Below are 13495 nucleotides of genomic sequence, written 5' to 3'. Positions count from 1 at the left end.
AATTCTTCTTGCACATTTACATGTCAATAATGATCACTCAAGAAATCAGTCCAAGATCTCTGATACTTCTTTGGATTGCTACCAGTTGTTATGGACAGTAGATTGTTGGATATATAGTAGGTACAAACATTGAAAGGCGACAATAAAGTCAGGTGAAAATTGTAAAAAAGAGTACTTAACTGCCTAGAAGCAGTTACAGAGACACATGTTTCAGAACAAGTTCTTTAAGATTCCCAGGGGTTGTTCACATGTCAGAACAGCACCTTTTTTGCTGTGTCAGCATTTATTTTTCTTTACCAATGACTAAACTGTTGTAACATATTCATGACTGTATCGCTCATCAAAATTGTCACCAGTATATTAACAATAAAATTTTCTCTAGTATTCCCAGCCATGAGTCACAGTTCAGAAAAATAGTGCCATGTGCAGTGCACTGAGTTGCCTCTGTGCAGCTGGTTCTCAATACAGTGGCTTTATTCAAATTCACATGGACACATTAAAGGGAGTTTTGACTGGTACTTTCTCCAGGCAAAACTAACAAGCACAGGGAGACTACGTTGTGAGTGATAATATATATCAGATGCTTATATAGGGCAAAAATGCTTGTAGTGTTAATTACAGACAGACACAATTAAGACATTCCTGTAGAAAATATATGTTTGAAAAGCAGTTGAGGTTGATATTGACTGATCTGCATCAAAATGGTTTAAGTTGGTGCAGATCAAAAACTTGGTTAAAAAATCATAACTCAGGCTGAAAGGGACTTCTGTCCACCTTCCTGTTCAAAACAGTTCTAATGAAATCAGGTTCCTCAGGGCCATGTCCATTGGACTCCTGGTAAACACCAGATATAGACATCCACAATACCTCTTCAGAAACTTGTTCTGATATTCAACCACTGTCATGATATTTTTAAAAATTAAATACTGATTTGGTGTGACCCTAATTGGATTTTCCCAGGATCCAAGTGATCACTGAGTGCCTCTGAGAAAAGTCTCTCTGTCTTTCCTGTATCCTCCAGTTATGTTGTTGTAGGCAACAATAAAGTCTCAGCTGTCTTTTCTCCAGTCTGAAGAGACTCAGCTCTCTCAGCCTCTCTGTGTACATAATTTTCTCCAGCTCCCTGACCGTCTTTTTGCTCTACACTAGAATTGCTCCAGTATGTCAGGATCCTTCTTGTACCAGAACCCCCAAAACTGGATGCAGCACTGCAGGTGTGGCCTTACAGCAGCCAAATAGAGGGGAAGGATCATTCCCACAACTTGCTGTCTACTCTCTATTACTAACACAGCCCAGGATGCAGTTAGCTGCTCTGCTGCAAGGGCACTGTGGTGGCTCATATTCAGCTTGTTCAGCAGGATGTCTGGATCCTTTTCTGAGGCGCCCCTTCCCAGTGAACCATCCTTCATCTTGCATGGAGTTACTATGTGCCAGATGTGGGATTCCCACTTACTCTTGTTGGACTCCACAAAATTGTCATCAGCCTGTTTCTGACTGCTCCCTCCAATTTGGCATCACCCACAAACTTGGGGAAAATAGGTTTGTTTTTCTTCTTGGTGCCTCACCACCTGCATTGTAAAAAATATGCTCCCTCTGTCCAATCCAAATCCACCTCCTCTTAGTTTAATGGTTTTGCCCCTTATCCTGACACTAAAGGTCTTGGTAAAAAGTTTTTCTCTGTCTTTCTTATATGCTTATTTTATATATTCACAGGGTACTATAAGGTGTCCCTAGAGCCTTTTTTCCAGGCTGAAAAAGTTCCACCTGAATATGAGGAAGAGTCATGCAGGTGACCATCCACTGGAACAGATTACCCAGAGAGGTTGTGGAGTTTCTCTCAAGATACGGATATGGAAATATTCAAGAATTGTCTGGATGCAATCCTGTGCCATGTGCTTTAGAATGAGTCTGCTTGAGCAGGGAGGCTGACCCAGATGATGCACCATGGTCTCTTCCAATCTGACCCATTCTGACTGTGATTCTGTGAAGAACCCAGATCTCTTATTGTCTTTACAGGAGAGATGTTCACCCCTTCCTTAAGGTCCCGCTCCAATGTCTGTGTTGTCCTGGGGTCCCCAGCACTGAGTGCAGTGCTCCAGCTGGTGTCACACGAGTGGGACACGAGTGGGGCACTCCTGAACCTTCTGGGCAGGCTGCTTTCTGTGCAGCCCAGGACATGGCTGTGGAGAGCCAGCAGGCAGCCGGTGGCAGGGCCCATTGCCCAGCTGAGGGGACAGCGCTGCCGCCGCGGGCCGGCCGCGCTCTGCGGGTGACCGAGGTCGGTCCCGCCCGGCCTCCCGTCAGCGGCGGCGCTGCCCCGGCGACGGGCCGGGGCCGGGGCCGGGGCCGGGGCCGGGGCCGGGGCCGGGGCCGGGGCCGGGGCCGGGGCCGGGGCCGGGGCCGGGCTCTCCGCTGCCCCGGGCGGGGCCGCGACCCGTGGGCCCCGCGGTCAGGACGCAGCCGGCTCGCAGGATGGAGGGCGCCGGGGCCCGCTGCGGCGCTGGAGGAAGCCGCGGCGCTGACGTGGTCTGCGAGAAACGCGTGTTTAAAGGCAAGCTGCCGGAGCCGCTCTTTCAGCTGGCATGCAGTCACGGCCACTGTGCTTTCCCTGTGAGTCGCAATGAGTTGTGCGTCTGGAACGCAGCCGCTGCTCAGGTAAAGGTAGAATAGAGCCCTTCGTAGGCTGCTACTTTAAACTAATTTATAAATAAAATACTTGAGCGTAATGTGGAAGCGTCAGGTTTCACTTAAGTGCTGGAAATGAACATTTGTTATGAATATTTTACTGTGATAAGAATAAAATAAGCTCTTGTGGTGGGCTGGCCTTAGCTGGCAGCTAAACCCAGTCTCCTGCTGACTCCTTCCCAGCAGGATAGGGGAGAGCATAGGATGAGAAAAAGTGAGAAGTCACAGGTAGAGACAAAGGTAGTTTAATGAGTGAAGGGAAGAGAAAGAAAAAAAGCTATACCAAAGCAATCACCACCCTCGACAACCAGAGAAATCTCAGTACAGGCTTTGAGCAACAGTCAATGTCCCAGGCCTCAACACCTTCTTGCATGCAATATCCCAGTTCTATTGCTGAGCATGACATCATATGGTAGGGAATATCCCTTTGCCAGTTCAGAAAACTGAAATATTTGTTCCAGCTGTGTCCCCTACCAAGCTCTTATGCATCTTCAGCTTATGATTGGGATGGGGAAACTGGGAAAAAGTGGGAAAAAAGAGAAGGCCTCAATCCTGTGCAAAAAGTATTTGGCAACAGCCAAAACATTGCTGTGTTATCATCGCTGTTTTTGTCACAAAATCCAAAGCATTGTGCCACACAGGCTGCTATGAAAAAAGTTAACTCCATCCCAGCCAAACCAGTACAGCTACATTGTAGTTTAGGTGATTTGGAAGTTGTAAATAAAAATAAGTTATTGTTCCATTTGTAGTTTTATATTATTCATAATCTTTGTTTGTTTCTTTAACTCTTCTTTATCTACATTTGTCAGCCATTATATTTGTCAGGGCATCATTACTCAGTTTCTGCACTGTCATTTGGAAGTAAAATCAATCCACTCCTTGTCTGCTCTGCTTCTCATGAACGTGTGATAGTGTGGAATCTTGATGAATGTACACAGAAAGTGCAAGAAGGTACAGTATTTTTTATGTAATATATATGTGTCATATATATAAGCAAAGAAGCGATGCAAAGGCAGCCATTCACCACCAATCACTCAGACCAGTGCTCAGCCAGTTGGAAGGTGGAAGGTGGAAGGCCACCCCAACACCTCCTTTTCTCCCACTGCTCCTTCTAAAGCGAGATTGTTTTATTTCTGAGAAGCACGCCTCAGCCACTCAGATTCAGCAGCGTGAACAGCCATATTAATGCTGTGTTTCTCTCTTGCTCTTCTCCGGCACTGCCGAGTGGAACCAGGCCGGCAGCACAGCCACTCCTGTCATTGTCACACTGAGCTGGGGTGGGAGCTGGCCGAGGTGCTGTGGGGGAACCGGCGCCGGCCGGCCACCTCGGGGCAAACACAGAGAAAGCACTGCAGGGGTAGTGACGCTCTGCCACTGTGGAGTAAAATGGACAGAAGAAAAATTAATCATAGCAGTACTGCATAATTACACATGTAACGTCAAAGTGCTTTCTTTTCTGGAATACTTGTGGAACTAGGGTTTCGTATTCTGCTTTGCCTCTCCCTCTGCTTCTGGAACATTGTTTTCATGTGTGTGTGCAAGAGAGATCAATGCAAGTATCTGATCTGGGAGAAGAGTGCATGTGTGAATAAGCGTTGTGGTGACATAGCACACAGAGAGTAGGAATTTTAGTGTCCTGACCACCATCTTGGTTTGGAGCCTCAACCAATGGCATTAGATTCTAGGGAGCAGTGCTAACCTCTCTGCAAGCTTAAATTCATTGGAAAGTAGAAGAATAACAAAACAAAAAAGGAAAAGAAAAATAGCAAGATCCCCAGAGTCATAATTCACTGGATTCCCAGTGGTAGTCTGTCCCCTTTTAGTAACAATATTTAAAGTTGCATGGCATTGTCCCACACTATTAAAAGTTTCCTCCTTGTTACCTGTAATTAGAGATTTGTCAATGATTTAATGTGAGTGAGTTCTCTTGTACTCTGCTCTCTTTTGAATTTGTAAATCTATATAATATGAAACCAATGTTGTAAAGAAAAGTTTAACAATATCAATGTTTTTTATAAAAAAAAGTTAAGTATTAAATTTTAAACCATGTAAGAGCAACATAGAGAACCAAAGGGTATTTGAGGAACTGGAAATAAAATGGGACTGTGAATTTGGAGGAAATAAAACTGGAAGATAGGTATAGAAAGCAGTAGAGAGATAAAGAGTATGTGTAGTTTTGATACAAAGGCATTTGGCATCCAGATTGTCTACTGCTTGATTTTTTCATTTTGTCTCCATCTATGGAATCTTCAGCAGATGCTATAGAGACTTTGTCTCCACAGACTGTCCTCTGCACATTCTTGGCATGTTTTCTCATATTATTTCTTACAAACTTTGTCAAAGTAGTTAAGAAATTCTTTGTGTGATCTTGCCCTGTTAATCAATTGTAAAAAAACTCCTCAGCATCAAATATGAAAGCCTGAAAGGACATCTGTAGTTATGCTTGTATTCTAGATAATTTGTTCCTATGAAATCCTAACATTTAGTGACATATCCAAACCATTCTCACATCATTAAGGGCAGCATTATAAAATAGGGATCAGCAGAAACCAATCTACTTGAACCAGTGAGATGACCAGAATGAAATAATGAAGACATGATAGAAATATGTCCTGTTTTCAGATTTAGTCTTATCTGAGTGTATAATGGTATTTAGTGGTGTACTTTCTCTTTCAGCCTTTTCACACAGAAAAATTAAAACCAGAAAAGGAAAATCCTCTACTTTTTGGCTGAGCGACTGCCATATTCTTCCAGAAGTATTTATCAAAGTTGTGTTTTGCTGGGCTTCAGTTAGGATTTCTTACTCCATAATGAACGTGGCAGTAGTGGGTTCCATGGGCACATCATCCTACTCCAACAATCCTTTCCCTTGCAATCTTCAATGGAAGCAAGAAAGCATGATTTGATGGGATTTATTATTATCATAAGGAGTGATAGATCATATCTAGGAAACAGGGCAGATGGAGGAATTCTGGTGGCCCATAGTTCTATGCTTTTCTTTCCAATACCCTGGTGTATTTAAACAGTGTGTTTTTCTGTACATATTCCTGACAGAAACTGGGACAGCTTTGTGGTTAGTAATTGCTATGCAAATTTTCTAAGGATCTCACTGCACTAGATTTTTATATTTCATTGAGTCTCACTAACAATACAATTGCTGCAGGGTTTGCACCTCGAGGAATTGTTATAGGAACTCTTTTGGGAATGGTGCTTCATGTAAGATTTAGTCCAGATGATGAACAAGTGGCAGTATGTGCTGGAAATCAGATCTACATGTTAAGTGCAAAGGTGAGATAGTATTGTTTGTAGCCATGGTACTGGTATTTCTTTTACTTAATCACTTTCAAATAAAATAATGATAGAGAAATGTTAGTAAAATTAAGCAAAAACATTCATTTTGTGTCACAAAATAAGTAGGAACTGGCACTTGATAATACATCATATATCAGATAGAAGACTATGTTTAAAGAGTTGAAATGAAACAGTATCTCAATAACTTAAAAGTGGAAAATATTCTTAGTCTTATGAAAAACTCTTCCTGTATCATTCAGTCTGATGAAGCAAAAGTAATGTGTAGTGGTTTTGCCAGCAGGATGTTATACAGAACTTCAGTTTCAGTAAAAATCTTACTGACTTATACTTTGAAAACAAATCTGACAATGCTTAGCAAGAGTTATTAATTATTAAAACACTTAATCATCAATTTTATGTTGAAATCTATTTTGTTTTTATTTTTGACTTGATTAATCACAGAATGAAGCTATACTAGCTGAATTGCATGGACACCTGGCTCCGGTGACTGCTGCTGAGTTTTGCACATGGGAGAAAAGTATGCTCATATCAGTGTCAGAAGACAGAACCTTTAAGGCAAGGAAATTGTAAAGATGAACTTCAAAAAAAAATTTAGTAAATATGTGAACTATTCTTATTTATTCCCCTTGAAATATGCTCTGAAGATTAAGTAAAAAATATCTTGGACTTCATGCAGATAAGGACATTGTTCTTCAAATTGCTTGGGAAATTATAACAAAAATTAATTGCTCTTTTTTAAAAGAAAAATTCAGGTTTTGTATATTCAAAACTTTTGACATTTAAGTATTAACTTAATTATTATTATCATCTGGCAAATAGAAATAATATATTTTGATCAACTTGGCTGTAACTGAAGTGTTTCAGGTATGCTAAGCTGAAGGAAAACATTGCCCTTTGAGTCTGCTGAAATAAATTTGAATTTTCCTTTTTGGGATTATTGGACTGTATGCAATCCCCTTCCCTTCCCCTTCCCCTTCCCCTTCCCCTTCCCCTTCCCCTTCCCCTTCTCCTTCCCCTTCTCCTTCCCCTTCCTTTTCTTTTACCTTTCTTTTCCCTTTCCTTTTTCATATATGCCTTTTTCTAAATTTAGCTAAAATCACTGAAAGATCAACCTAAGAAAAATTTATACTTTATGTATCCATATCATGTGAGTTTGCGTTTTTCCACCGGGGATGATTATCAGTTGGACAAAATCCTTCATAAATGGAAATAGGTGCTGAAAAAAAAATTGTTCTTAAGAATATAACTTTAAATTACTGTTTTGTTCTGTTTTCACTATGTGATGGCTGTTAAAATTGTGTTTTTTTAAGTAGATACCTATCTTTATATCTTTTTAATTTTTTTTTATCATAAGGTGTGGGACTATTCTACAAGTCAGTTAATATATCAGTCAGGAATAATAACAGGTAATTTTTCTATTTTTAAATGTATTTTTGTATAGCAAAAACTTCCTATCTCTAAATAATAATCTCTTATTATTATAGAAGTTTTGGGTTGATTTAGTGAAAATAATACTTGTAGGCAAGGTAGCAGTAAACATACTATCCTTTAAAGCCAACCGTAAATAGCTTTTCCTTTAATGTCTGCTTCCCAATGTATAGTTTTAGTGTACTCTCATAAACAAGTCTGCAAACCACGTCACAGCAGCTTGGGTGACAGGTGCAGGAAACCACTGCCATGGCAGTTTAGGTGATGGGCAATCCAGAGAGCTGCAAACAGAACTGCAGTAAGGGCTTTTCCCCCCTCTCTTTATAAATAAGAAAATTCAAATTTGAATCATGTATTTAAATTAAATATCAGATTTGTGTCTACTCTAGAAATGCTTTTATCTTTCTTTTGTGAGCAGCATTTCCTTTGCTAAGTCTGCTAATTGATGAAGAAAACAAACAGGTTATCACTGGATGTACTGAGGGACAGGTAAGAATTGTTCATTAAACTCAGTCTCTGTGTCAAGAGTCAACTATTATTGATGCTTCTGTCTATAAAAAAGGTTCACAAACTGCCTAATTTTTTTGAATTGTTAAAAGAGTTATTTTAATAGGCATAATTCAGTGCTTTTAGCATAAACCATAAATGGTTTATACAGAAACTTTTTCCTGAAAACCAGGAAAACTTTAAAGAGCACAATCAATGATTATGTAAGAAGAGCACACTGAGAGGCTATAAATATATCTGTTTTAAAAGAAAAAAGGTGAAAAATAGGATTCTCCTATTTTGGCCAAAAAAAGAAATGCATGACAATTAAATGGAAGAGGTTATGATTTCAGCATGTGGGAATTCTAATAAAAATGTGGTAAATGTGAATATCCATTTCACCACCTCTTTAATGGTAAGAATATATTTACGTGATAATTTCCAGATGTTTTTCTTCAATGTTACTGTTCAGTAATTTTGAAGAAAATGAAAGCTTTAACTGTAGTGGTATCTAAACCAAGAAAGGTATAAATGAAATTCATGCACATGACCTAGTGAGCAATTCCATGCATGTCACCTGTGATTTTTAATTGTGAGAAATAGACTATAAGAAGCTTTTTTTCAAAACACATAAACATGTGAGAATTAGATGTACAGCTCAAACTGATCATTGCTGCTTTGATTATCTTTAACAGTCTTAGCATCTCTAACAACATGTAATTGGAGTTCTTGTCCAAGGTGAGATGCCATATACAAAAGGTCACTAATTATATCTATGGTTTTAAATGTTGGATCTTTAGTTTGTATTCATGTAAGCTTTATCTTTAGTGTCAAAAGGTTATTGCAATAGCTTTTTCTTTTTCTTGCAGCTTTGGATCTTCAGTGTAATCAGTGAACATAATTACCATTGCGTAGCACATATCGACTTAAAGAAAGAGCAAGAGAAATTCTGTAATAAAGTGTGGAAATCTGGCAAAGAGATAGGTAGCACAATGCTCCTAGAATGCTGTTTATGGTATAGCCTAGTTGTTACTGGCTACTGAGTGTGTGCTTTTTTTACCATGATAATTTATCGTGACAGACTTATGAGTCTTAGACTGTGGCATGGAATTCTTATTTAAGATGATATGTAGTTGGGTATTGGTGTATCTGGAAGGAATTATGCATGTATGTATGTAATAAATTCTTGGCCAGTGCATTTGTTAATGAAATATTGCATTATGTACACTATTAAGTATTTGCTTTTATTGAATTCATTGTCCAAGGCCTCAGTGAGAACAGAACTAGTGCCTAAAAATTAATCCCTTGTCAAAATGGAGTACTATTTCTCAGTTACCTTTGAAGTTCCTATGATTCTCTTTTTTTTTTTTTTTTTTTTAATCTATACCAGTGCCTTCATAATATGATATTTCTCTAGCTGTGATATTTCTAATGGTATAACACAGAGTACACATAAGTCTTTATAGGCTGCCCTGGTAACCCAGCAGTGATTCCCTGGTATCAGACTGGTTTAGTCATTCCCTTGTTGTGCCTTGGGATGGCCGTGAGCAGGTGACAGCCTGGGTACAATGGGAGGTCACCCTCTCCCTGGTGAGGTACAGACCCATGTCCCCTCAGCACTGCTGTGGCTTTCCTAGGGAAAAGGAAATCTGGTTTCCCATGCTTGCTCTTTTTCTGGATCAATGACTGTTGTATTCTTACCAGCCTAGTGGTCCAGCTTCCATAATCCTGAAGTCCTAACCTAAGGAGAAAGACTCCTGCATTTCTTGTTATCATTTAAAACCTATGGATCTGACTTTCATGTTTGAGAATGATGTAATGTCTGTGTCTAATGCTGAATTTGATGCTAGTAGCACCCAAGTGTGAATTACACAAGCAGAATGGATTGGAGACTCCTTGGGAACAGGGAACTGAGGTGGATTTTCATCTTGCTTTTGGATTATGTTGTAGCTTTAGTGCCAAGAGAATTTTCAGGCTAAATGGAGAGATACTCAGCATATTTAAGGATTCTTGGAATACGACTTTCAGGGTCATTTCTTGATATGAAAACACCTAAAATCTGCAAACTTGTTTTCAGTTCATAAGTAGGGTCTTTGGATTTTGTCTTTAGATATGTGGGAAAACCCCACATAATAATGAGCAAAACTGGCTCCTAGGAAATATCCATCTTTCAAAATAGAAGTTTCTTGAGTGTGGTCTTAGTTTTTCATGACTACTACAAATTCTCTCTTGAATCCTGTATGTTTCCCTTATTTCATAGTATTTTGATAGCTGATATTGTTGACTTTCTTAGGTAAAGGGCAAAATAATTCCAAGCTTTGCAAAACAGATATGAGACCAGAAGGATCAGTGGAAACATCATTGCCTATCCTCTTAATTGAGCATTGTGACTTTTTTGTATGTTTCCATAATGAGGAAAACACGTAAGTCCTTTAAAATATAACTTAGTATTTGAGTCAAATGTATTTCATGGCGTTCCTATTTATGCTTGGATTATTTTCACTGAAAGCTTGTATTTTTTAAAAAACGCAATAGGAAAATCAAATAATGCTTTTAGAGATCAGCAAGTTTTAGTGGCCTACTCTTAGGAAGATAATGTACACAAGCTGATACAAAATTAAAACTGGGTTTTATTCTGAAAAATAATTCTATAAAAATGTAATTGAGAATATCTATTGTAACATTTATTGATACCAGCTAATCAGAGGAGTTAAAAAGTAATTGATAAATCAAATTTATTTTGAGTTTGCTTTCCTAAAGCAATATGTGATGCAGCCACTGTGTGACTGTATCAGTTTGTCTTCCAAATTTAAATAATTTTTGAACTACATAACCTGCTCCAGTCAAACGTCTGTCAGAGGGACAGATGTTTCAGAATATGATGCTTTTACTCATTCCCATGTAATTGGTTAGCCAGCAGAATTAATCCTTGCATTGCATTTCTTTCCTGAAGAAAAGTTTATTATCAGGCACCTGGAGATCTGTTCAGGACACTCCCACAAGAACTGTCTCAAATAACAACTTGTTTGTGTTGTAATTTATGATTGTCACTTGTGTAAATTTCTCAGCCCCACCATATTTTAGAAAACTCTTGTCCTAACCTTTGCTCTGTTGTGGGTTATTCAGATGGAACTGATTAATCTTGTTAGATATATAAATAACTTTTGATAAACAAAGAAGAAAAATATCCAGCAGTCCTGGACAATTTTGGTTGTCTTTATCTTAAGTAATTATTCATGGTTATTTTCATGATGCCTGCATATTTAGAAGTACCACCATTGAGAGGAAGGAAGTGGTGATTTTTAAGATGCACATCTCAGATATATTTTAATGCAGTGACAGTACTTGAAGGTCATATGATGAATTACCACTGTCTGTCTTATTGCTTGTGTAATACCACTCTCAAAGTATCAAAGCTTTGCCTTCATCACAACTCTAAGTTTGATTTGAACAGCAGCAAATCTTTGAAGATGACAAATTTTATGGCAATAAAGAACCCATCATATCCCTAGTGAGGTTGTTCAATTTTACCTTTAGCCTGAATTACTCTTTTTTCATATGCAGGCTTTTCATATGTTTTTTACTCTGTTAGTCCAGTGCCAGCCACTATGGTGTTCCCTCTTGGGACAGCAAATTACAGCTCATGAACAAGTTACTTCTGCAGTTCTGGATAAAATAGTTTGTACCTTGTAGAAGGCATGGTTTGTGTAACATTTTAATATTTTATTTTGAAAATATCTGAAACTCAGTCTCATTTATTTTTTAATCACCTTTTGGGACATGGTTGCCTGAAATAGATACACAGTAATGGATAATTTGAAATAATTTTCTGATTTGAGATAAAATCACTTTTCCATACCCACCTCTTACTGCTTCACAGAGTACATCTAAGGTCTATTATATCAGCTATCACATTGCAGCTGAAGGTTTTGTTCTGCTTATAAACAACCATGGCCATTAAATTCTGCTATTAATTCAGTTCTATTATATTTTGTGTTGAGAATTTTGTGTTTATAAAAATTTTTTTCTATTTACTTTTTAAAGACCGTGTATCGGTTTTAGCAAGTGCTTCAGATTTGTCTGAAGAATTGAGCAAACCCTGATACACTGCTTTTCCTGTCTGCAATGAAAAGCAACAATGAAACAATTTTGGAACACTGATGTCCAAAATTAGGCATCTCCCACTTTCCTAAGCTTTTTGACATTGAGCAATCTCATCACAATGGATTTTATTATTGTAAATTTGGAGTGAGTTAAACTTCCTGGATATATCACTTTATGGTGTTTGTAATAACTTGATAGTGACACTTCTTTATACATAATTCAAAGAATTTGCAAATTAAATCAGTCTGTTACTGCTGTAATGAAAGTAGTGCAAACCACAAATAAAATTATTCACATCATGTTAAAAGTATCGCAAACCAGAAATGAAACTGTCTTTTCCAGTCTGCTTCTTAACATATTTGACTGTATACATTTAGGGTTTGGGGGTTTTGTTTGTTTGTTTGTTTGTTTGTTTGTTGGGGGCATAAAATTAGTACTAAGCCACTATGGGGAGTTTTTTCATACCAAGTTACAGCATCATATTTTTCATATCCTTCAACTCTGTGGTCTGATTTTAAATCAAACTAATAAGCCTACTGACTCCTATTTAGAAAATTTAGTAAAATGATGCCAATTTTTATTTATTGGGGCATCAAAATTTTTTTAATTCTTTTGAGAATGACAACTGCTTGCTATTCTGTTACAATTATCTTATGCTTGATAATATATTTCTCCTGTGAGGCTGTTAACTGAAATTAACAAACCCATTACTTTACTCTGTAGTGTTTGCAGCAGCTGGATTTCATTACCCAACTGCAATAGTGCTGTCACTAAGCACAGGCTGAGCCAGACATTCCAGACTTGCCTGGGGTTTTTTCCCTTCAGTTTGTACTGACTTTTCTCTTGTAATTTAATTGTGTAAAAACATACATTGAATTTCCCTGTGTTTTGGGTTTTCATATAAGAGTGGTTAGAGTAAACTATGAGTAGACTTACCGCTTGGTTTGAATTTTCTTTTTGTGTATATGATACTTTTATCATCTCCCAACTCTTAAAAACCACAGTAATTTTTTGAAGAAAAGTATTTCCTGTGCAGTTTTAGATGTGCCATGAAGCACTTACATGAAGTCAAGGATTGTGTTCTGCTCTTACTTTTCAGAACTTCACCAATTTTGCTTGAAACTTTGAGCTACAGATTTGGGAAAAAAAGCTTTAAATTTAATGTATTTTTTCTGTGTGTGCTTTATTATTGTTGTACTGGGACTGAGCAATAAGCATTAAAAAACTCGATTTCTGTTTGTTGTATGGTAGTAAGAAAAGCTTCTTTATCCTACTCAGAGATATTTTTCTCCTTGTTTTAATAGATATTCTTCCCAGAATACTAGCTATTTTTGGATAGGAACCTCCACTGGCTTGTTAATAATTAATTTGGCAAACTTTGAATTAGAAGCTGTTTTATCTTACAGAGGTATGCTTAAAAGCTATATTATTATATTGTGATTGCTTTTGTTGTCTGACATAAATAATGTAAGAATTAGGT

General features: G+C 37.9%; 1 protein-coding gene across 1 annotated transcript in view; it reads left to right on the top strand.

Annotated features, from left to right (window-relative positions):
• The first annotated feature begins 2390 nt into the window (after positions 1-2390).
• Positions 2391-13495, top strand: part of WDR27 (WD repeat domain 27) — an 86884-nt gene continuing 75779 nt past the window's right edge. Inside the window, exons 1-9 of the mRNA XM_077782100.1 lie at positions 2391-2655; positions 3495-3636; positions 5849-5973; positions 6439-6552; positions 7352-7403; positions 7844-7914; positions 8781-8895; positions 10205-10334; positions 13320-13423. Coding sequence (XP_077638226.1) covers positions 2473-2655; positions 3495-3636; positions 5849-5973; positions 6439-6552; positions 7352-7403; positions 7844-7914; positions 8781-8895; positions 10205-10334; positions 13320-13423 — 1036 coding nt within the window. The 5' untranslated portion in view covers positions 2391-2472. The remainder of the gene's footprint in view (positions 2656-3494; positions 3637-5848; positions 5974-6438; positions 6553-7351; positions 7404-7843; positions 7915-8780; positions 8896-10204; positions 10335-13319; positions 13424-13495) is intronic.

The sequence above is a fragment of the Lonchura striata genome, chromosome 3 (genome assembly GCF_046129695.1).
Source record: "Lonchura striata isolate bLonStr1 chromosome 3, bLonStr1.mat, whole genome shotgun sequence".
Classification (NCBI taxonomy): domain Eukaryota; kingdom Metazoa; phylum Chordata; class Aves; order Passeriformes; family Estrildidae; genus Lonchura; species Lonchura striata.
The sequence above is the reverse complement of the archived record's forward strand: the minus strand, read 5'-3'. Positions and strand labels throughout refer to the sequence as shown.